Raw genomic sequence first — 25,426 nt, 5'->3', positions numbered from 1 at the left:
AATACTGCATTTAGAACACGATAACTATAGTATCATTTAAATACCTAGAATAAACTGTTCAAAAGTACGTATATAAAAGTACAAAAGTAGAACTTGAAGAGAGATTGGATAGTTTTCAGTCAATCTTATTGAATAAAAAATGCAGGATGGTGACCACTCCTACTCCAAAAAGCTTTGAAACTAACTTATTCTTGACTTAGGCCTAAAAATTACATTAGTTTATTTTTTTACTATACATAAATCACTTTTATTATTATAATTTTTCAATGTATCTTAAAGTTTCAACATGTCTACATTTGGAAATAGTTTTGTATACGACTGTATAAGTTAGTTTGCATGAGATGGGAAAACAAAAAAGTGTTTAGTATTCTCAGGTAAATTACAATCCTGTTTATTACTCGTGCGATTTGCAAGTTGTAATATTTCCAGTTCGACCGCTTAAAAGTTTTACGTATTAAATAATATTGTGGAAATAACTGTGAAAACGAGAACTCCCGTATTTCTTAATATATTTATAGTAATCCTGTATCCAAGATAATGTTAGATAATATGGTTATTATTCACAATCTTGGAATGAACGATATAAACGTGTTTACTTAATTTTTTAAAACACGTAATCTACACAGATCCACGCTGTAAAAACTCTAGTTAAATAATGGATTAGCACAAATTTACATTAGTGAAAATATCGTGTACCTTCACATTACATTAATTTGTACATCTGTAATATTGAGTGAGAAAGGTACAAAAAGTATTAAAATGCTTTAAAGCTTAATACCATTCAAAAAGTTAAATTAGCTACATGTCCGTCTGACTCAAAATTCAAGTACGAAATAATACGAATTGTTTATTCTAAAGACGTACATAGGCATGACATTTCAGTTTTGCTAGCAATTCCTTAAAGCATAACTTTTATGATATTCGAAGCTCAGATTATAAGAATAACATTTTTTATTTAAAGGGGTAAAAGTTTACAAGATATAATGTACTTTAAGCTTAATTAAAATGTTAGTTGTTAATTAATCGACCACGCAAAATAGACATAATTAGATTTGAGGACCCCATGTATCATGCATAATAAAGAAGTAATTTTACAGTAAAATAACAAAAACAATTGCTTGCAATTTTTATGATAAAATCAAACATAAACTAAAAACAACACTAACAATAAACTTGAATAAATTGTTTGAAATAACATGTAGAATTGTCTTGAATAAATACTCTCCGAAACACACAGCAGACAATTACTGACATAAAGTTAATATGTAGTAAAGTAACATACTAATGTAACCTGTACAAACAATTTTACTTTACTTAATAAAATAGAAATACAGTAAGAATTCACATTATAGTGCCAGCATGGCAGATTTGTTTGGACAGTTTCACGGGTTTGTAACAATAAATAATGAAATACTTAGTCAATAGTTAGATCAAACATAAGTCACATATACTCAATTTATATTGTGAATCATAAAAGACTAGGAACCTTTTATTAAAGTGCCCTATAATTTCCCGTATGAATAAAGATTTCATAAAGTATGAAGTATGTGAAAAACGGACATAATGAGAACGGAGTTCGTATTCAAAAAGCCATTCTCTGTTGACTTCTACTCCAGAGATGAGTGGAAATCGCAAGATAACATCACAACAATAAGAAAGAGCTTTGTCTGGTACACGGATGGCTCGCTTATTAAGGGCAGAACCGGATATGGAGTGTTTAGTCAATCTCTTAGAACTGCCCTTTGCGGCAGTTTGGGACGGAACTGCTCCATATTTCAAGCCGAAACCTATGGTATCCTGGCCTGTGCCAACCTAGGCCTCACCAGGGGGTACCAGGGAAAGAACATATGCATAATGTCAGACAGTCAGGCAGCTCTTAAAGCTCTTGACTCCAACAGCATTTCATCCAAGCTTGTGTGGGAGTGCTTCAACACTCTCTGCAAAGCTTGGATCACGCAACTTTGTACGTCTTGGTTGGGTACCGGGCCATACAGGCATAGGTAGCAACGAATGTGCCGATAGGCTTGCCAAAAGCGGAGCAAGCATGCCATACACCGGTCCAGAACCGAGTTTTGGTATAAGCAAGTCAGCTGCTTATCAAAGTATAAACAAATGGTCCAGGAATACACACCGCTTGCGGTGGCAGAGTCACCAAGGACAAGCACTCGGCAAAAGACTGCTTGCTGATTCTAGCTCCGGCTTTACCAGATGGCTGATGGGGCTGGGCAGGGATCAGGTTAAGCAAGTGATTGCCTTGATCACTGGACATGGCCACTTCAGGAAACACCTAAACACTCTAGGTTTACGAAATGAGGACTCGGAGTGTAGACTCTGCAATAAGTCTGAAGAGACTGCAAAACACATAATACTGGACTGTGAGAGACTGGGAGCAAGGAGAAGGGCTCTTTTCGGTGATAATCAACCAGGCGACGAACCAGATGCTAGTATCGGGGGAAAGCTTCTTAGCCTAATTAAGGGCACAAAGATAGGCTTACCCCTCTAACATCAAAGGGGCACACAATAAGCTCAGGTTGACGTGTGAGGATCTGTGAATCCACCCCAATACCCCAACGCAAAAAAAAAAAAATATGTGTAAAACGTTCCTAAGGAGGGTTTACTACTGTCATGCTTATAACTCGTAGTTGAAGTCACCGGGTTCGTTTAAAACCGATGTGTCACTTTCATCTAAGTGTTTAAAAGGATTGGGTAAAAAAGATGAACCGATAGCACTATTCTACTGCAGAGAATGTTTGTTGGAGTGGGTGAAGGTGTTTATAAGAAATTGCAATAGCATGCATCAACATGAGTGACTACTTTTGGTGTCCACTTTGACTGGAGTAGGCTGTAATACAGGTAGCCTCTCTTTTTTCTAAGGCTTCATGCTCGAGATTAGATCGACGTATTGCGGCCTGTACTCCTAAAATTCCTCACTAGTTAGCATGTGCAATGGTGCTATTGTAATAAGAGGTTTGCTCCATTTATTACCTAAGAGAACAACATAATTACAAACAGTTTTGTTTGCCTTGGTGTTTCGTAATTCGATCGAAGTGGATACACCTATTAAAATATTTTTGAGGAGAGTATAAAAACAAAGGAATCCTAAGAATAAGAAAGGAAGTTTTAATAATGGTTTGATTAAATGATAACTTCAATAGATATTGGCAATTAACCTTTATGTAAAACAATTAACTATATGGTCGAAAAATTAAAATATTGGATTAATATATTCCATAATTTTTTTATAATATTTAATTTCTTCTTCTTTAACATTTAAATTTATATTTAACTTTTTAAGATTAAGAACTTTATTTAACTAAATTACTTTGTAATAATATTTCAATTTTATATAAAATAATGCATTAGAAGATTGTTCTTGTAAGACAACAATAAAACTTATCTACATACATGGTTGTGTTTCAACTTCATAGAGATAAATTGTTTAGTCAAGGTGAAATCGGATCAAGGACCTGGCTACAGCGTATTTACTCTACAAGTTTAGCGATATTCTGTCGATGTTATCTTAGGTTACTCACTCGTCGCACGCAATCTACCACTAGCACGCCACTCAACATTTATGAATAGGGGAAAATACCTGTAAATAAAGTAGACCCGTTAAAAATAATTGTTATTGAAAATTTGTATAACTTTTATATGTATTATTGTATTTACAGTTTTAACTGACAAACATTTATTGGTAAACTATTTACATTTGATATTTGGAAATCAGTGAAACAACCTAAAAACCTTTCCTTAAGTAATTTATTATTAATTTTTATTTACATACTCTTACTACTGTGGGGATTAGAACACTTTAATGAGGATTTAAATATTTCGCAAATCACGTATCAGCAAAAAAACATTATTTTATTTACAAAATAGGAACATGAATAATATTTTCTACATATAAAAAGTTGCTATAATATTTGTAAATTTCGATCGAGTTTATTCAAAATAAAATTTATAATTTACCAATTCAAAGTTCCAAGTGTTTTGCACAAGACTCTTCCAGGAACATCAGTTAATTATGATACGTGAACAAACCACTGTTGTATTTATATTACTGACAGTCAAAACACAAAATGGACTTGTTAATCCTAATTTTTACAATTTGGCTGGATACTTCTCTACTGTGGTACTTATACACAGGTATGGGTTTGAATTATTACGAATTGTATTACGTAGAATGAAAAAGTGTATCAATAAAATACAGATGTTATTTTTTTATGTTGAGGAAGAATGATTTATTTACTATTAGTTTGTTATAATAATAACGTAAATATAACAAATTACATAAAAACAATGCATATTTTACATGGAGCCTTCCTTTCTTAACCTTCCATGGAGAGCAGTTGGTTAATCTGTCTCTTAAACGATGCAGCACCAGTTTTGAAAATGTCTAGTTCCAGTGGTAGGGTATTCCCAAGCGTCTGGATCCGGACCATCGTGCTGTTCCTTTCGTAACTTGTAGAGTAATGCAGTCTTGCAAACAGGTCTCTCGACCTTGTACTGGCAGGAACGTGGAACCTTACCCGCTCCAATAACTGAGGGCAGTAATAATTAATCCATAAGCAATTACAGGCTATAACATAATTATCATTTCATATAGATTTTAGGTCAAAATACTATAATTGTATGTGCGAAGTGAGGAAATATTACTTAAAAACCGGAAACGTAGTTTCATTTACTGTGGTAACAACATATATAGTATTAAAATAATATCAAACAACGAAGTATATAAATATAACCCGAAAAATAAAATAAATAGACAACATTGCAAAATGTTATACATGTTTAACAACATATAAAATTTACTTTAACTATAAATTAATAACGATAAACAGAGATAAAACTTATGCTATTATAATATTAAATGCGATTAATTAATATTAAGTATATTCATGTACGCTATCTACTCATTTAATGTAGAATATGTTTACAAATTGAAGAAGTGTTTACATCTTTAATCCACACTTCTTTAAAATTAATAATTTACAAATATTATGATATAACTTAAACAAACTTATAGATTCTTAGTTAAGTTTCGGTACACATAATAAAACAGACTTGAATATAGCTCAATGAATTTACTGTAATTTCTGTTAAAATGAATGATAATATGATATTAAAGGTTTAGTGATAAAACCTCACTAAAGATTTTCTTGTAAAAAGTTTGTTTTAGTACAGTAAGAAATATTATCATATTATTTAATACATTTGTAAACAATAATGTATTTCAATTAATTGTTATGAACTGTTTTTAAATACATATAATATGCAATACAGTAGCTGCTGCGGAAGATTTATACCGATATTTAATTGATTTGAATTTTAAATACGCTTTATAACAGTTACCGATATATTTAGAAGAGACTGAATTCTGTTCCATTATTGGCAGAACTGGAAAGCACTAAGTTGTTTATTTGATGCTCATTATTGGCCAAGACAGTTTCCTGTTGTTCCAATCCTGTTAACGAACGTCGCGGCGCATTGAAATTTCAATGAACCATTGATTGGCGTGCTGGAACACTGAGCCTTGTTAACGACGTTACAGATTGTTACATTGTTTTGAAATGACGTAACAGACCGTTATGTAATTCATAAAATATAATTAGGAGAGAAGATTGTATCTAATAATTTCTGAATTAAGACGCAGAAATATCATGAAACTAAGTCGCGTTAAACATTTTCTCGTATCTCAATTAACAACTCTAACAGGAACGGAATGTATGAGGCGTTTTGTAAAGATAAACAGCAAAACCCATATTTATAAATAAGACAATATGAAATGCACTTTATATATTGTGCAGTAAAACGAAATTTTTGTATCGATTAAAAATAAACTGTGTTTAAAGCATCTAAATATTTCATTTGCAGTTTGGGCATAACATAGCGACACAACTACTTGTAACTGTATAAATAAAGATGTAAATAAATCACTTTGTTCAAAAACATTTGATTACTTAAAAAAATATTGCCTTACAAGAAAGCTTAAGTAATAATTCAATTACGCTACTAATATATCTATCTACAAACATTCTTCATATTACTAAATGTCCACTACAATATTTTACATCCACCAGGAATATCGTTTGTTGCTTCAATATTTTGTAGCTAATTATAGGAATTGATTTTGTTCACTATTATTTACATTCCCCACCCCCTTAAAAATACACTATCATCTTCAGATTTTCTGTAACTTTAATACATTTTATTTTTAAATATGAACTGCTTTTGTTTTCTAAATAAATAATTGTTATCTACAGCAAAAGGGAACAATGGGAACAAGAATGGTTCCTTCTTATGTTAATATTTTCATAAGATAACTTTGAACATGATTTCATTGAAAACTAAACATACAAACACATAATTTTGAAACGTTACATTTATGATGTCTTTTTAACATGTACATATATTTATGATCATTTAAAACATTTATTTTATTAATTGAAAATTTTTTGCAACCTTAAGTTTAGGTGGTATATATCAGACTCATTTGTGAGTTTTCTGGATATAGATATATTCCTATTGAAAATCTTACGTTGAAAACACAATGTCAATGCCAAAAAACACAAACATATTTCAAAATATAAACTATGAAAAATATCGTCCGTCAGATGTCCAAAAATCAAATCCAAACACCGTAGTAAAATTAGCTTAACATGTATGCACTGAACAAATATCATAGAGAAAAATATATTGATGATTTATTATCAGCGTTTTCTAACTGGAACTTTTATTCTTATCTTCGAAATGTTTCAAACAAAAAACTTAACACTAAATCACTATAAGTTGCAACAAATAAATCTTAATTTTACAATGATGGTTCAAAGTATTTTTCATAAAATACCACTCAGGACTCTATAACATTAGCAATATTCTTAGATTAGCAGACAGTTTATTAGGCAGCTCTGTTCCAACTAATAATATTTTCAAACATATTCCAAAAATAATATTTGTTAAAACACACAATTTTATATATGTCTTTATAAAGATTGCCTTTATACATGTTGCAAAATTTAGGTAGTAACTTGGTCTTAGATATCTGAATTACACTTATCACAAACTAGAAAATAAAGATTCAGTACTATAATATAGATATCAAATGTAAATTTACTATCTACCTTTACTATAAATATAGAAACTTATGTAAAACCCACCTTAGTTGTCTTTTGGTAGATGGAGGTAAGACTTGTATATGTATCTTTTTGTTTGATGGGGGAAACAAGGCAAAATAAATTATGGCGAACCATATATTTATAAGAACAGAATAAATTATAATGGCCATACTTATACACTTTTTAGTATTATCTTGCTTGTGGCAAATAGGCAAACTGGGGTTTGCCAGTGGATAACTGGTATTTTTATTTTAAAAAATCCCGGAATTATTATATTTAGAACCTCAGTGCTCATCAGTTACAATAAGTTGTGGCGTTCATTCTTTCAATAATACGAACGTAAAGAAATAAAAATAACACATAAATAAAATAAAATAAAAAGGATAAGATTGTCACATATTATTTACAAATATTTACATTCTGCTGATTAAGGCGGAACAGGAGTTTTAAGGATCAGTAGGGTGTAGGGTGTGTAATAAAATTTGGTACATCATTACTGCACCTACGAAGGGGAAATTCAACTCGAACACAGATTATTTAATTGGTGGTAATTTTCTTTTATGTAGTTTGTCCATGCTCATAATACACTACACTCAAATTCGATTCACCTCCATTACAATTCTCTATCCTACAATATACAATTTACTTTCAAATTATAAGCAATTTTAAATATGGTATATTGTAAAGTTTTATAAAGACAATATTAATTATTTTCTCTGAAGCTAAACTTAGTTCTCAACGTAATGGAAAGAAATTACGTTTTATGGCGTACTGAAATGTATTGTTTGACATTATTATTTGTTTTCATATTTCTCAAGAACAAGAATTTTATTAATTGTTTTATGATTAAAGGACTTATTACCTATTTGGCCCTCATTTTATCGCATACTTATCACTAGGTTAAAACATACCTAACTATATTAAATTCCAAATATTTAATTCAATGTTTATTTATGGTTAAAATCTTAGATCCTTTTTATGACTTACGGAGAGTAGGGTATAATAAGGACATATAAATGAAACTTTTCGACGATACATACTACGATCTAAGATAGATGTTTTATTGGTCTTAAGTATTTGAACTTACAAATTATTATAAGTTTTCATAACAGTGGGAATAATGATAATATTTTAATGAATACTCTCATCTTGAAACTACTTAAACAGTGTTTTTTTTATCTGTAATGCACAATATTGCTTGTCATAGAGTGATCTAGAGTCTCTAGACAGCTTTCATTAACTAACGTAAGATGAGATATTAAGCCGCCTAACAGAAGCGACCGAGGATGAAATTGACCTGATTCGCTTGACACTAGAGAAGCCACATTTGTCAGTGTCCTGGTCAGTTAACCCCCCCCCCCCTACTCGATCCCTCCCTCACCCTCTCTCATCCCGCCCACATCAGATATCCCATTTTCTCCACACAATAAAACAAGGATTTGAACAATATTATATCCTAGCCCTTACAGATTAGATTAATCCAAAACAATATAATATACTCTTACCTTTCTATCAGAAAATGTTTTATTTCTTACAAGATGCTAGTTTCAGTTGCTGCACTTAATGTAATTTATTTTATTATATGTATTTGGACTGTTTCTATGGTTTATTACAAGACTTTATTTTATATAAGTACACCAATATTATTATACAAATGCGTACTACTCAATAAATGATATAATGTTGCATTGCTCTCCCTATAATGATGTGGTGTTAATAATCCTGTATAAAGACGAGCATTCTGCTTGGGGTTTTTTGTATAGTAGACAAAAAAATAAATACAAACCCTGCTAAAAAGCACATATTGCGAACCCTTTTAGTAGTAGGCCATTCTCTTAGTAGCATACGACTTTTTTACACTGAACATATGAATAAACTACATACATATATATCGACAAAATCTGAAACATGAATGTTGAGTTTAGCTCTAATTCTTCTTACTCTTAATGAAACATCTGGAATCTGATGCAGATACTGACTTTAATTCTGGAATCTGATGCAGATACTGACTTGAATTCTGGAATATGATGCAGATACTGACTTGAATTCTGGAATCTGAAGCCACGTTCGTCTGAAAGGATCGAAAAATATTAACGACAAAAAAGCTCAAAATGAACAATTCACATCGTTTGGAAATCAGGGAGACAGATTAAAAACATAAAATGTATTAAACAGACCAGATATGTCTCAATAGTGAACCTGATGAGAGTATGAGAATAAATATTCACCTAAATTATGAGGAGTGTAAACTGGAGCTAATTCAAAGTCATTATTAAATCACCTTTCCCACCATGGTTTCGTTATGTATAGAAAACTCGGTTGCTCCACCGAGCTTATATATCGTATCATAAACATAGTAGTGTCTCAATTGCGCACCTGGTGAGACAATGAGAATGTAGTACACCTGGATTATGCTACATTGTATATTTTGTAATCTAAGAGTTGCGGATGTCAAAACTATGTAAATTGTTCGTTTGACCTTTTTACAATCTCTTCAGACGAACATGGCTCCAGATTCCAAGATTCATCAGATTCTAGACGCTTTACTACGAGGAAGTTGAAATGGAGCTAATGTTACCATTCATACCAACTCATGGCTACGTTGCTTGTCAAGCTATAAACTTAAAGCAGGTATAAACCAGTTTAGGGTCTAGTTAAAAATTTCACGTTACTTTTAACTAAGCAAATTGTGTTCGAATTATATTTACATCTGGTGTAGTACGAAGTGACCATTTTTAATAAGTTAACAATTCAAAATTTAGCATATTCAAAAGTAAGCATTGATTTGATTTGAAAATGATAATGTACCACCAGCCATGTACCATGTACCATTCTATTGGTAAGTGCGACTTGCAGGCATTAAGAACCCCACTGGCCCAGTCATCACTCCTTCTTGGGGCCGCTTTCCGAGTTACTACAAACCATCGTTCAGTCTTTTGGCTGGGCAATATCAATGCTATATTACGTTGCTTATATTGTCTTGGTTTATAGCGGCCCTTCAAAATATACAGAGACATTGTCCCATTTTGAACATATTACTCGTAACATAAATACGCAATTGTCATTACACATACCTTCCATAAAGTGGGGTTCCTCTTATTTATTATCATCTGTCTGTATCTTCAATAACATCTTACATCTTGCTAGAAAAATTTGGTGAAACAATTATTAACTAAATATTTATTAATCGATTTACATTAAAATATCAAGTTCTGGAAACCTCATCAGTACAAACATGAGTATTGTTTTGTTATCAATTAAATAGGGTTAAACCAATTAAGTGTAAATGGAAATAAATCCATAGTCAGACTGTATTTAATTGCATGTCAAAACTTTCTGATTTAACTACCTTTGTCAATCCGCACTAATACTGTTAATAGTTTGCATAAAAGAGGCAAATTTTACAGCAGAATAAATGTTTATTTTCTATTTTAATATTTGAAAATAGTAATTACTAGAAATTCATATAATACTTTACCGTATTAAAGATCAATATAAAATAATCATTTTCAATCTATTAACTATTTACTATGTGTGTTTTAGAAAATACTGATTTGATAGATTTGATATAGTTTTGATCCCATTGACTATGAGGTGCACAATTAAATGTACTACAAAGTTATAGATACAATCCTAACATAAAGACTGCGTAACCGAGTTTTGTATATGATTTTGTTATGTAATATTCACCAGCCACTTCCTGATGAGACGATTCTTGTAACGATAGATGTAGATGCGGAATGCTTTTACACGAACATTCCGCATCAAGGTGGGTCTGGAAGCCGCCACACATATTCTCGAAACAACAACTTCATCAAACTTTTTAACCTCACTCATTCATTTAATTTTAAAAATGAACTATTTCGAATTTATGGATCAGAACTATCTCCAAATTAAAGGAACGGCGATGTAAAATTTGCCTCTTTTATGCAAAATATTAACAGTATTATTTCGGATTGTCAAAGGTAGTTATATCAGAACGTTTTGACATCCAATTAAATACAGTCTGACTGTGGATCTATTTCCATTTACAGTTAATTGATTTAACCCCATTTAGTGATACTCGAATGGCCGCATCATACGCCAAATTTTTTATGGAATTTGTATAACAAACTTTTCTTAAAACTCAAAGTTTCCTTCCTCTGTTGTGGCTCAGATTTATGGACGACATGTTTGTAGTCTGGGATCATGGGTTAGAGAAACTTAATAATTTCCTTGATAGTTTGAATAAAGTTTAATGTCTTAAATTTAATTTGTACATTAATAACAAAATCGTCAATTTTTTTATGTTGAAGTTTTTCTAGAAAATCATATTTTAAAACCAAAATACATGTTAGGGTACTTATAAAATGAACTACCTAAATTACAGTAGCTGCTACCCAAATCATGTCAAAAAGTCTATACCAAAGAGTCTTTTCATTAGAGTTAAATCCTTATGCACAAACGCTCCAGGTTTAAAAAGTAACAGAAGCAAATTTACTAAGCTCTTACTAACAGGGGATACCCTAAAAAAATTTAAAACCTGCAGCTCAGACAACCTAAAAAGGTTAGAAATATTAAAAATCACTTCCAAAAATGGTCCTAAATTTATAACAACATTTTATCCTGGTTTGCACAAATTCAACAGAGTTATGAAAATTGGCTATTAAATTTTCATAAACTCACCCTTAACTGAGAAATTATTGTCCAGGTCACCTAAAATAGTATTTAAGAGACCTAATTAATGTATTTAAGTTTTAAAATCTTTCTAAGTTTATTTAATTATTCTAGAAAATAGAAGTTGCTTGGTTATATGATAAAATGATTTACAATAAAATATGATAAAATAATTAAAAAAAAACATTTATATTGTTTTCAATTTCCTAAAATACCTTAATTAGTTGGATTATAAATTCCTGTAAGGCATCATCATTTAAAACGTTGTGGAGGGTTCTATAGTAGCTTTATGATAATAATAAGTTTAAGCTCTTCAGACTTTTACTATTCTATCCATTCTTTATTATAGTTTGTAAACTAAAATGCGTACGGTAAGACAGATATGAGTCTATGTCGATAAATTAAGTATTAAGCTTTAATACTAGTACTGAGAAATATATTTTGTTAATAATCAAAGTATAGATGACGGAATGTTGTCTATGTCAAAAGTACTTATTAATATTGTAGAAGCTAATAAATATCTGATCAATTCAATATATTTTACGATAAGATAATACCTAGCGTCTGCTGATTTGTTAAAGGCTAAACTTCTTTTCGAACTAAAGAGGCCTCTTTTGTAAAAAGAATGTGTGTTTCTTAAACATTTACTCATCTAGTTATGAAATTTGTACAGTATCTACAGTCTTAGAGTAAACGATGAAAATCTGTATATAAGAGGCATTTAAAGAAACCTGACTATTTTTAAAAATTCGTGGTTTATTAAAAGACTGTAACATAAAAAGTTTATGAAAAACTTTCGCAGCATAAAGTAGCTACGTACAAGAATTGCAAGGAGAAAGTCAAAAGAGGAATTCTCCATCAAAGGGAACTTATTCATCTTAAACAGTTTTTCATCTTCCCTTTGCGTTCATAACGAGAAAAGCTTTAAACTTGTAAACAAACAGACGGTGAGGGCAGACGAAACGCTGTAGAAAACGAGCTAAGGAGTGGTCTCATTGAATGAGGGACTTAATTAAGAAATTGGACGGGTCAAGTGAAAGGGCTTTTAACTAGCGTCCTGGAGCCCTACTCCTGTACTGTTGCTTTTCTGTTGTGTACTACGTGTGATTGTTACACTACTCAAGTCTATTTTATTTTCTGTTCATACCTATGTCGTGTGGCTACGGGAATATTCATAATTTTGATCCATTAATGGAGCTTTTAAAACAAGAAATGAATAGAACGGAATAAAACAAGTAGGAAAGTAACTGCTAGATCAACATCTACGTTTTAATTAAAACATAACATTTATGCATACATAAAATTGTTACATTGATGTATAAATAAAATGTTTTTGTTCCAGCTTTTAGGCTAAATGTTGTTAGTTTGTTACAACGGTATAAAGTTTAATCTATTCCCTGACGTACACACAATTCACTCAGAGGTATGGGAGTTTTAAGTAAGAACACATAATTATGATTAGGATATAGCTACTGGTTCTGACTGGATGTAAAATGTTAATTATTGGGCTATAAAGAATTAATGAGAAAAATATCAATAAATGCTAAATAATATTTTTAATGCAAATTAAATATAATTATGGAACCATTTGACAAACCACTATGAGCGTGTCACATTCATCTTATATCTGAAAATCTGTGTTTAAAAAAAATTGCAAGTCGTAAAATAGCCAGTAAATGAGTACATTACTGTTTGTATTTCAATCAAATTAAGCAATAATACATTCAGCGTAATAATATGCTTTAATGGTACCCATATTATACATACAAATATTTAAACAATGACGATTTAAAAGCAAACATTAAATGACAAGGCTAAAATTGTACAACACCAATAACAAATTATAAAACAAATGAGATTTGTTGCTATGCGAACATTGTTACATTGGTCCTATGACTAATCATCATCGCAATAAATGATAAATACATTTTTAAATAAGGTGAGTACTATCATATGAGATTTAAAAGTAAGATAGTGATACATGTAGCCTAAGGAAATGAACTGGAGACTTGAATTTTGCATGCAACTTCAGGGAAGCCCGTTACGTGACACATGGTTTCGCGTCCTCCTACATTACAATGTTACGCCTATTATATACTATTATAAATATTAAATACTATATTAAATAATATTGGTAAATACCATAAATTGTTGCCAGTGAATCCAGTTTTTTTTTTTAAATACAAAGAAAAAAGAAATTGTATGAATTTCACAGCATTTAATGATACAAAATACACTACATTTTGTCCTTAAAACAGAAAATTTAATGAATACTGTTTTTAACTTACCAAAATTTTCAACAATACCTTACAGTACCTACAATTACATTCCTATGAATATCAACTTTGAGATAACGTTTTATTAATCTACCGCAAATGTGTGGAGTTAAATGAGATAAACTTTTAATCCTGCATCCAATATTAAGCGGAAGATACAGAACACACCGTCACATTTAATAATTCCTGAGCTAAGCGGAAACACCGACGTTGCAATAAAATGAAAAAAAAAAACCACTTCGGAATATAACAGAAAGGCAACTGAAATTCACAAGTACATGAAAGGGAGCTTTGTAACTGAATGAATGCAGCCACCCGCCCTCGCCGAGCGTATGGCGGGCGGTTAAAAACAAACAATGAATTACATCGGGGCGCAGAGAATATAATACAAATAAAAGGGCGAGGGGGGTGGAAGGAGGAGGAAACACGTGACTCTGATACAGGGAAGAATTTGGAAAGAGATTCTGAATGCCGGCCAGACTGTAGTGGAAGGAGGGCAGGGGGAGGGAGTGCGTTCGATAAGTTGCGTCGCGTAGAGCGCGCTCATCGGTTGCCATGGAGACCGACTAGAGAGCAGCCAGTCGTCGCGCTAGAGTTCGGTAGTTCGGACCGCAGTCGTAGTCCTTGCAGATTATCTCATCGAATTAAAAACTTTTTATTTATTTTTTAATCCATTATAATGTGAATTCTTTCTGTGTTCTGTGAGACTTATACTTTGTGGTGACGTTTCCAAAGTCATTGTATACAAACTAGACAACTGACCATGCTTCTGTAATTTAACACTGATATGTTGTAATATATTTTTAAATAGAGTTCCTTTCCTGTGTTTCGATGACTAGTGTTCATTGATGCACTCTGGTGGTGGTACATCAGATCTGTCAGTGTTGTTTGTGTAGTGTATCGACGATTATGTGATTAACCTCAACATGTTGCTGAGCGTTGTTTCTACTGTTTGGATTTACCTGTCTGCTGCAACGCTTAGTCTCCTTATGCCACCATGTAAGTGGTCCTCAACATATATTTACATCATGTGAAGCTTATATGGCTAACTATAGTAATTAAATATAATTAACTATTATATATATATATAATATATCCATTGTATTCTTTAAGAATATTTCACGTTATTCGGTGACAACAGTTGAAAACCATTATTGGTTAACTGTATTGCTTTTATAGATTCAAATTCTTAAACAAGTATAGTCAAGGTAATGTGCCCATTTTCATTCATTAATTTTCATTACACGAGTTTGTTTCATATTTATCAAATTAATTTAAAGAGTAGTAGTAAAAATGCAACTATAGAAACGGTCCAAACACAATTCTATGAAAATTTGTGCATTAATCGGTATGTAATGTATGTGTTAATATTGAATATACACAGCTTTACAGTTTTATACAACAGGATTTATACAACTGGAACATTATGAACCAAAAAATAACTTCTTCTATAATTCTATTATGCAAACTTACAACCTTAATTATCCTAAAATAGAAGTTTTTAATCTACTGAATATGTATATGTAATATGTATATTAATGAATCTGGTAATAAATTGAAAGTTATTATTAAATTATAAGTAACATAAAGTTTTATTTATTTATAAGTTACAATAATTTAATACCTACAATTATTTTCTATGGTTTGATAAGTACACACTTTAGCTCCGTTGTCTCAAAGAAAGGCAATACTAGTAATAATATAGCTGAAAGAAAACTCTTACATAAAGTATATCGAGGTCTGTGAATGTACAAATGCCGCAGTTTGTGGTAATGTAATCAACTTATACTTTATTCCTGGAATAAACTCTTTTAATTGGTAATTTTTATTTTAAATAAGGAATATCAGATCGTAAGTTTTTACCCATGTACAGTTTTTGTTCATGTCAAGTCACGTGTAGCTTACTATTGTTTCTACCACGTTTTGATCTAGATTTGAAATTACATGACATTCTACTAAATTTTTCTCATTAATTTCGTAATAAACCATTCTATATATTGGTTTTTATTATTCAAATCCAATATTATTTTCTACAAACTTTTGAAAAATTCCCATATGTTCTGTTGCGATGCCACGGATGCAGCCTAATTAAAGTAATACACATTTTAGTTAGAGGTAGTTAACGACCAAATAGCTATTTATTAGTTTTACAGTAACTCATATTTTTACTACAAATAAATAATATGGAAGTACCTACATTAATATTTAAACAAGGTAGGTATATGCCCAAAGACGTGTCTCTAAACAGGCTTCGCTGAAGTTGCAAGCAACATGGCAAAGTCTGTACCTCAATTCACTCGCAAGTTTTAATTTTCTCTTTAACTTATCCAGTAATACTATCCTTGTAACATAATTATTTACAATAGAAGTACAATATATGCGTCTAAAAAACGAATGATCTCTATATAAGTACTCGTTATGGCCGATACAAATTATACTTCCTTATTACTTATGACGAAGCCTATTATAAGTAATTCATAATTATTTTAATCGTATTTATCGTCTAATAACAAATCTCAACCTAAAGAATATTTAATTCTCGATAAGTCGTGTAGACTGACAGAATAATAAATGTTTACTGCCCCCAGGCAAACAAGAATAAATTTGGCAATCTACAGAGTCGTAGACTTCAATGACGCTCAGTTAAATCCCATGATTAGATGTACTTTCGTCGAACACATTCTTTACTACATGAAATGAAATTCCATGCAACCTTTATTGTCTACAGTCGAAATTGTTCTTGATATATCCCATGGATAGTTAGGCTACGTATAGGCTGAGACAAATTCCATAGGAGAACATGTCAATCATCAAACACGAAATACATTTCGCGTTTAAATATGTTTTTCGCTATGAAGAAATCGCGTAACAAGACAAAATTTGAAGTCAAGAGCTTAATACGTCCTGGTGGTATCCAACGGACAAAAGAAACAGGCAGATAGATACACTGACACACAAAATCACTTGTGATTCGCTATGAATTTAGCCAGAACCGATAGTGATTGCTAAGAAAATTATACATTTCAAGTTTGTGGCTCAAATAGTTTTCGAGATACCATACTTAGTTAAGGGCTTTTATAAAGCTCAGCCAAATCCCATGAATTTTCAGCACCAACATTGAACTCTATGCTATCCATATACAAACAAGGTGAAATATCCGTCAGACTTCAGGTCAACGCGGCAGACTTCACACTAACTTCACAGTGGACAATAACCTAGACCAGTCAGCTACTCCAAATCGAAGAGTTTACCTATATCAATTTTTATGTAGAGGTGTTAGAGGTAGAACTTAAACCATATTTTAGCCATCTAAGTTAATTTAATCGAAATGTGACGTTTATAAAAACGTATATACTCAAACATAGAAAGCTGTTTTCGTCATCAACTATAGGACGAAACTGTGCTAAACGCTCAGCTCAATAAACTTTGATTAGCTAATCTTAAGTATACTCTCAGCACAATTCAGTTTCAAGGTCCTATATGTTGTACTTAATAAATTAATGTTAAAATTTTTATATATGTATACAAATTATTCTTACATTGTTCAGTAACGAAATCTTAATAATTTCCAGGCGGCAAAAGGTAATTCCTTTCTTTAGATGATGCTATCATAAGAATATGTAAATACTTATATTATTATAAGTACACATATAACTGTTATTATATGGAGAAATAAACCACATATTATATCACTAAAATCTGTTTCTGTACTAATTTCAATTTACAAGACTTTAGGTCATCGCCAAGATGGTTTAAAATCAATAGTATACTTTTACTTCACAAGCACACAAGATAATTGAGTAATAGAATCTTCTTAACAACCATACATAGAATTCATGCATGCTCCGTTCATTCCATTTTAATCAGTATTCCAGTCAAAATAATAAGTAAAATTAATTGTCCTTTTCCTGTTTTCCATGTCACATTGCAGGTCAAATTTAGATGTTCAAGCTCTGAATGAAAACCTACCATTCCACAAAAATAACTTAGTCCTGTGTGTTAATAAGTTACTGATAAATGACATATGATCAATCTTCATACTGCAGTCTGTTTACTAATTTGTTAATTTTGTGCTTTTTCTCGTAGACAATATGGTTATCTGCACGACCAATTATACGACATTCCAACCTTCTACGCCAACTCGTTAGAAACATATTGTCCGTACAGACGGACAGAAATCGCATTTCTTCATCAGCAACTGGCGAGAGAACCTTCGCTAAACATCCTGCCGATAAACGTATCTGTATGATAAACGGAGTATCAAAGGAACTGATAGAATGTGCAGAAACTTTATCGATCAACCTACTAAAAATAAAACTTTAAAATACGATGCGACTGTAATCAGTATGAGTAAAGCTTTGTTTTATTATTATATCATTGCCATTACGATACTCACAAGACCAATGTACAAAAACTTTCTAATACTTATGCAATTCTCGTGGTATGCATAATCAACGAACTCAATGTACATTAGTATAGTATAATAACGCAACTATCAAACTTTACTTTTTAATTTTTCAGGTCAGTATAAATCAGAAATTTCATATAAAGTAAGGCCCTGGTAAGTTTACCGTTTATATGAGTATTTGTTTGGTTTTTGGCAAGGTAGGACTATACTCTACGTGTCATTTCTTACTTATTTTGAGCAAATAAGCCAAATGATGAAGTAGGACAGAAGGAAATAAGCGTTATGCAACATTTCACAAGTCTACGCGACTGGTCGTTCTCGAGATACCGTGATGAAATTCAGAATGAAAAAAACCGTTCAAAGATAAGAATGTGAAATTAGAACAGAATGGTCCTGGGTTACAATTCAGGCAGTAGCTATAAAATAATTATTAAATTTTTGGGTAAATTGTTTTCAGATAAGAAATATATAAAACGTGTAATTTTCATAGATTTTACATAGGCTACTTAGAAATATAAGTTCCATAAATCATAAATTAATGAAAAAACACGTAATTTCTTGAAGCTGTAACCATTTGCATACTGTAAAGAATTTACGTGTCCTTTATTTTCATTCCATTTTAAATGGTATTATTTACAAAATTTTATTTCCCATTATAAATGCTTTAAATTTTGTGCGAAAAAGAATGTTTTTATTTTTTTAATAAAAGGTATGTTTAGAAATCGTCTTTTAAGCAAGGAGTGTTAATACAAACCATTTTTGCCATACTCAAAATCGATTGCACCACAAAAATATTCCCATTTTCTTTCTCACCCTCTGGATAAAAAATTTGAATTATAATTTATTTACCATTTTTATATTCCAGAAACTGTTTAAGTTTAAGCGGAAAATAAATTGAGAGCGTAACTTTTGGCAGTTATATAAGGATAACAATCTTTCATCTTTAATTTTGTTTCACTGGCATGGTTTTAAAACTGAATTTTACTCCTTTGAGGTATAGGTTTTACAGATAGAGTCTATCTAAAGGATAATCCTTACTCTCTGTTACAGCAAGGATTCTTCTCAGAATCTCTGTTTGGCCAAGCTTATGTCATCTGTTTTTTTTTTTTATAAAAATAAACGAAACTTGAGCTACCAATTCCAAACCCAAAGCCTATTCTCAATATCACCGTGTAAACAGGACACACAGTTATCACCCAAAATTTAGCTTCCATCATGATTTTGTGTGATTAGGGTATAACAGGTTCTGGATATTTATCACCGGCTCTTTAACTAAAGTGTCCTATTTCTGTAGTCCAAAAATATGTTATCCATTAAAATCATCCATTGTTATTACTAAACTTTGAACAAAGTGTGTATATAAGATGCGGCGTAATCAGGTGATTATTCGTCTATGACACACATGTACTTTGTTTAATGTTTGTTATTGGCGATGGAAGGTTTGAAAGAATAGCAGGATTTCGGAAATTTGCCATCGTTGTAATTTGTAAAAGGTATAACACATATGTATTTATACCGATGAGAAAAGGTGTGTATAAGAAAGAATAGCATTGAAACACAGATAATAAGAAGATATTATTGTCATTCACCGCTATTTGTCACACAATCCTCTCCGTATGAACTTAATTTTAAAAATTTTGCCTTAAAATTCTGTCTTAAAAATAACGATTTACTAAAGTTCTCCATTGCATCTTATAGCTGAGACAAATTGAGATCAGTTACTCTTTAGTTCCAGTTTTACGTGAGGATGCCGTTACGTCAAAAAGCTCAGTGGTACTTTTATGTAGGTAAGATTTCTAATATTTTACTTAAAATTTACAAAACATATATGTTTATAAATGCTGGAGTTTCAGTAAAACAAGGCTCCATTTAGCTAAAATAGGTTCATGAACTGAAAATAACAATATGTCGCATTTCTATATCAGGTTTATTACAATTTAACACCGGAACGGACATCAATATGTTTTTTTACTGAGATGACATTGGTGTTCGTCATGTAAACATATTGATATAGGTCTCGTCAGGTATAAGGAAAACGTTTTGTGCCGAAAGCCAAAAAAACTGACAATTTAATGGATGTGGACTAGCCTGTGAACTGTTAGCTTTTCTTTTCACCTAAATAACCAGTCGATGCCAAACTTTTCAAGTCACTACAATTGACTGTTACTGCTTAATTTGTTTAGTAATCTAATATTGACACATGTATTTTTACATAAAGGGTGAGGCAGAAAGGATGAACGGTTTAAAAAAAAGCAATATGTCGTTACCTGTGCATAAAAAAAAACATTTATTTACAGAATAATATTCACATGATCTTACCATTTTAGAAAATTAATGTTTGAAAACAACATCTGACAGGTGACGGCCGTTTTCAGTGATGGACTTTACAAGCCGCTCTCGGAAGTTGGCTTCTACTCTTTCTAACATTGCCCTGCCAATTTGTTCGACTTCCACACGAATTGCTTCCTTTAGTTCTCGAAGTGTACGTGGTTTATGCTGGTAAACACGTGACTTGAGGAAACCCCACAAGAAGTAGTCGCACATGGACAAATCTGGGGAACGAGGAGGCCAATCAATGTCACCAAACCGAGAAATGATGCGACCACGAAAAACAGCTCGAATTGCTTCCATTGAATTTCTTGCTGTGTGAGCTGTCGCCCCGTCCTGCTGAAACCATACTTGCCGGATAGGAATACGTTTTCTTCTTAGTACAAGTAGGGAGAATTCAGTGAACATCTGTCTATATAACGTTCCGAGGGTACAGTTACAGTGGTCCCGTTGTCGTCTTCAAAAAAGTATGGACCAATAATAACTGTACTGCTCACAGCACACCAAACTGTCACCTTGGGACTGTGTAATGGTCTCTCATGCATTAATTTTTTATTTTCATCTGACCAATAACGACAGTTCTGCTGATTAACGGTACCATTCAAATGGAAATGTGCTTCATCTGTCGTAAACAAAATGATGTTTTCATTTTGGTCAAGTATGGCCTTCATTTCTCGAGCAAAATTTAGCCGCTTTACATAATCGCCAGGATTCAATTATTGAACCATGGCAATTTTGTAGGGATGAAATTCTAGATCGTTATGTAAAATACGCCTTACTGACCGATTACTGATGTTCAGTTCAGAAGAATGTCTCCAAGCAGATCGACCAGGACTACGGAGTATGGCTTGCCGAACTCTTTCCACATTTTCTGGAGTGCGTACAGTGCGATGAGCCCCTGGCGGTCGTTTATACATCACTGTTCCTACTGAACGAAATAATTGAACCCAACGTAAAAATGGTGTTACAAGTGGGTACACTGTTATTTCTCGCAAGATTGAAATGACGACGAAACTCGCGCTGAACTGCAACAATACTCTCATTATTACGAACAAAACTGTCGTAAGTAAACACACGGTGTTGCACATTCCACGACTCCATGATGACGACTAAACAATGACTAGACAAAATGGTATGTTCTACCGAACACATGGCCACTTCAGTCGCCCCACTCCCACTACCCAGATCAGAATACTATCTGTTCTAAAAACATCCATCCTTTCTGCCTCACCCTGTATAATCACCTTTTTATAGGAAATTTAAGAAGTGAAGTCTTGAGTGTATTTAGTTAAATCTCAATACTATATTTATTAGTATATACTGAAATAAATAACAAGAATGATACGACTTTCTTTTAAAATAATTGCGGTTTTCATGCAACAAATGCAAACTGAATTCTACTAAGAATTAGGAGAGTAGGTCGAATTACTAGAACTGGGTTAAACTTAAGCGATAAACATAAATTATCATGACTATTATTGAGTAACCGCAACAGCAATGTGTGTGTGTGGGTATAACCGCGTGAAGTATGTGCCGGTTTGGGATATCAGGTAGCAATATCAATCCCCCCTCACCACCCTCTCAGCCACCCTTGGTCTTCAATCACCCTGTATTATACGACAGACACCAACCTTTCCACTTCGCCGCGCCTTTTCACAACCCCTCCTTTCCTCTGTGACAACTATCCGGATATGCTTTATGAATCCTTGCTTGTTCTTATCTGATCGCTTTTGGCGGTCTTCAATGCAACGACCAATAAAAATATTTTTATTGTCGTGTTTTTCCATCACTCAATTTTTCACTCAGGGTCCTTTAACAGTTTTATAAATGGGCCATAAAGTTTCAATATAAGCCGTAAAATCCGATTTTCTATAGGGTGTGATATATTTAATTTAATATATGGTAGGTAAAAACCATGCTCTCCAAAAACTATTTAAAAACGCTCCTAAGCACAATATAGATAAGCATATAATTTTTTACAATAGAATACACAAATACATTATTTTATGTTATATACAGCCTAAAAGTAGCCGTCTTCAAGGTTATAAACTAAAATCGTAGTTAAAAATCAAATATATATCTGGCGTCATGATAATGTGTATCACATTAAATTATGAATTTTATTTTTATTAACATGCAGTAATTAGATAATAACAAAAATTACAAAATAGTTTGCCGTGAATAAACGTATATAGTTTTATAACTGTTTCCGGATGATTCTGAATTTAGAGGACCACATTAGCAACTATTAAATGTAAAGAAAATTTTGAAAACACTCCCGCGAAATGAGTCAAGTTTTATTAGTGGATTGACAACAGCGAGCTAATTTTCGTTTATATAGAACGAGGCTTAAAATAGCATCACAGTAGCAACAGGAATATCTTTTCTTTCAATGTCAGAAAAATTTGGGTTTTGTAAATGGTTGTCCTCCTGAAGTTTATTTCAATATACATTATTATTTTAGGTTAATTTATAAAATTGTAGTAATTGTGTATCTGATTAGATTGAAATATTAACATACAGTCCATGACACCTGTGATGTTAAAGTATACTGAGCAACAAAAAAAGTGGGACACTCAATATTTTTCAATCTTTTAATGTTATAATTGATGTAAAACCAAAAACCAAATTGAAAAGTGTTCTTTACACATTTCTGCAACAAATGAAGAACAATTTACAAAGATTTATTCGTAATTACAAGTTAATTCCTAAAAAAAACTTAAAATTCAAAAAAAGGAGAAAGAAATTAAATGGTTAGAATGATTTTTTCTTGAACTTGGAGTAGTCCAAAGGCGTTTTAGTATCTTGTGTTCCCACCTCAGGCTCTGATGACTGCCTGTAGTCTGCGACCAATGCTGCCAATGAAGCCCCGTATCACCTCCTGGTCCAAGTTATTTCACTCCTCCTGCAGGGCCGGGCCAAGCTGTTGTAAAGAGTGTAACTCACCTCGACGATTTCTAATTGCTCTTTACATGACATCCCAGATGTTTTCTAATGGATTAAGATCCGGACTGTGTGCGGGCCATTCCATTACTTCGATTCCAACTTCACGTAAGTAATTTTGCACCACCCTTGCGGTGTGTGGACGAGCATTATCTTGCATCAGCATGAATCTAGGACCCACAAATCCCGCAAAAACCACTACATGTTCTGACAAAACCTCTTCCACATACCTTTCAGCATTCAATGTTCCTCTATTAACAATTACAAGCTCAGTGTGAGCCTCTCTTTAAATTCCTCCCCAAACCATTATGGACCCACCATCACAACTGTCTCTTGGCGATATTGCACATTGAGCAAACCTCTCTCCAACCCGTCTCCACACTCTATCACGACCGTCTGGTGATCTCAGGGAGAACCGAGACTCATCGCTCCACAGCACTGGGCTCCACTGCTCTGCGGTCCAATTGACGTTAGTTCGAGCAAACTCCAAACGAGCTCTTCGGTGGCGCGGGAGAAGCCTAGGACCTGTAGCTGGGCGATAAGCTCCAAGTCCCACCTCCTGTAACCTTCTTCTAATTGTTCGTGTGGAAATATTCACTCCACGGGCTCTCATAAGCTCATTACGAACTTCAACAGAAGTTCGGAACCGATTTCGCAAACTTACTGACACAACAAAACGATAATCTCTGGCACTTGTTGTTCTGTTACGGCCTGATCCCTGCTTCCTTTCATAACTTTCTGTTAATCTAAAGCGAATCACAGCTCTGCTTATGCTGGATCTAGGGAACCCTGTGAAGTTTTCTACTTCTCGCAATGTTAAGCTACTATCAACTAGAGCAACGGCTCTGGCACAATCTGTTGGTGACAGAGGCATTTTCTGTTGTTGTGTAAGCTGGGAATGACCTGCAGTAATGGATAGACACACATACTGAGGCAGGCAATGATCACAAAGGAGTTGAAAGTTCACTTCTGAGCTGATAAGGAAGACATTATTTTAGAATCATGATAAGATTAGCAATATTAATAAAGTAAGGAAATGTTTCAGGATAGATTTGAAGTAATAAAGTGAGGAATCAGCTACAGATAAGATAAAATAGAAATATTTAATTTTAAATAAAATATTACACAGTTAAAACAATTTAAAAGCTTGCCCCTCTTTTTTGTCCCACAGTGTATGAGGTAGATTAACTTACTTCTAAGAATATGAAATTTTTTTATTGTAATATACTATAAAAAACGTTTCTGAAAGTATCGACTTAAATTTTGTAGATTCAGTGTTATTATGTATCACACTAAACACTGTACAATCATTTTTTTTTATAGGAGCAAAATTGTCTGGAAATTGAGAGCTCTAAATGAATTATTCAATATGTTATGTTGTACATAACAGCTGTTTGAAACATAAAATGGATGGCATTTTACAAACATAAAAGTTACAAGATTGGGACAAGCCGTACCACGTGTTACAAAACTCAAAGCCTTAACTTTTTTAAGCACTATTTCTGAATGCGTTCTTGAGAAATCGTGTGGAGAGACAGATAGACGCAAATTAAATACCAGTCCCTGGAGTAATATGATTCGCTAACGCCCACTCAATAGTAATAAACATGATGCAATGTTCCAGAAAAGTTGTTTTGTTAGCTATCATGTTTTGCAGTTTAAAAGGATGTTCCTTTAATTAGTGTATGTATAGCGCTGTT

The 25,426-nt window shown here is 32.5% G+C and overlaps 1 protein-coding gene across 1 annotated transcript in view; it reads left to right on the top strand.

Annotated features, from left to right (window-relative positions):
• The first annotated feature begins 14,609 nt into the window (after window positions 1-14,609).
• LOC124364950 (hemicentin-2) overlaps window positions 14,610-25,426 on the top strand; it is a 389,918-nt gene continuing 379,101 nt past the window's right edge. Inside the window, exon 1 of the mRNA XM_046820797.1 lies at window positions 14,610-15,046. Within this exon, the coding sequence (XP_046676753.1) occupies window positions 14,974-15,046 (73 nt within the window). The 5' untranslated portion in view covers window positions 14,610-14,973. The remainder of the gene's footprint in view (window positions 15,047-25,426) is intronic.

The sequence above is a fragment of the Homalodisca vitripennis genome, chromosome 6 (assembly GCF_021130785.1).
Source record: "Homalodisca vitripennis isolate AUS2020 chromosome 6, UT_GWSS_2.1, whole genome shotgun sequence".
Classification (NCBI taxonomy): domain Eukaryota; kingdom Metazoa; phylum Arthropoda; class Insecta; order Hemiptera; family Cicadellidae; genus Homalodisca; species Homalodisca vitripennis.
The sequence above is the reverse complement of the archived record's forward strand: the minus strand, read 5'-3'. Positions and strand labels throughout refer to the sequence as shown.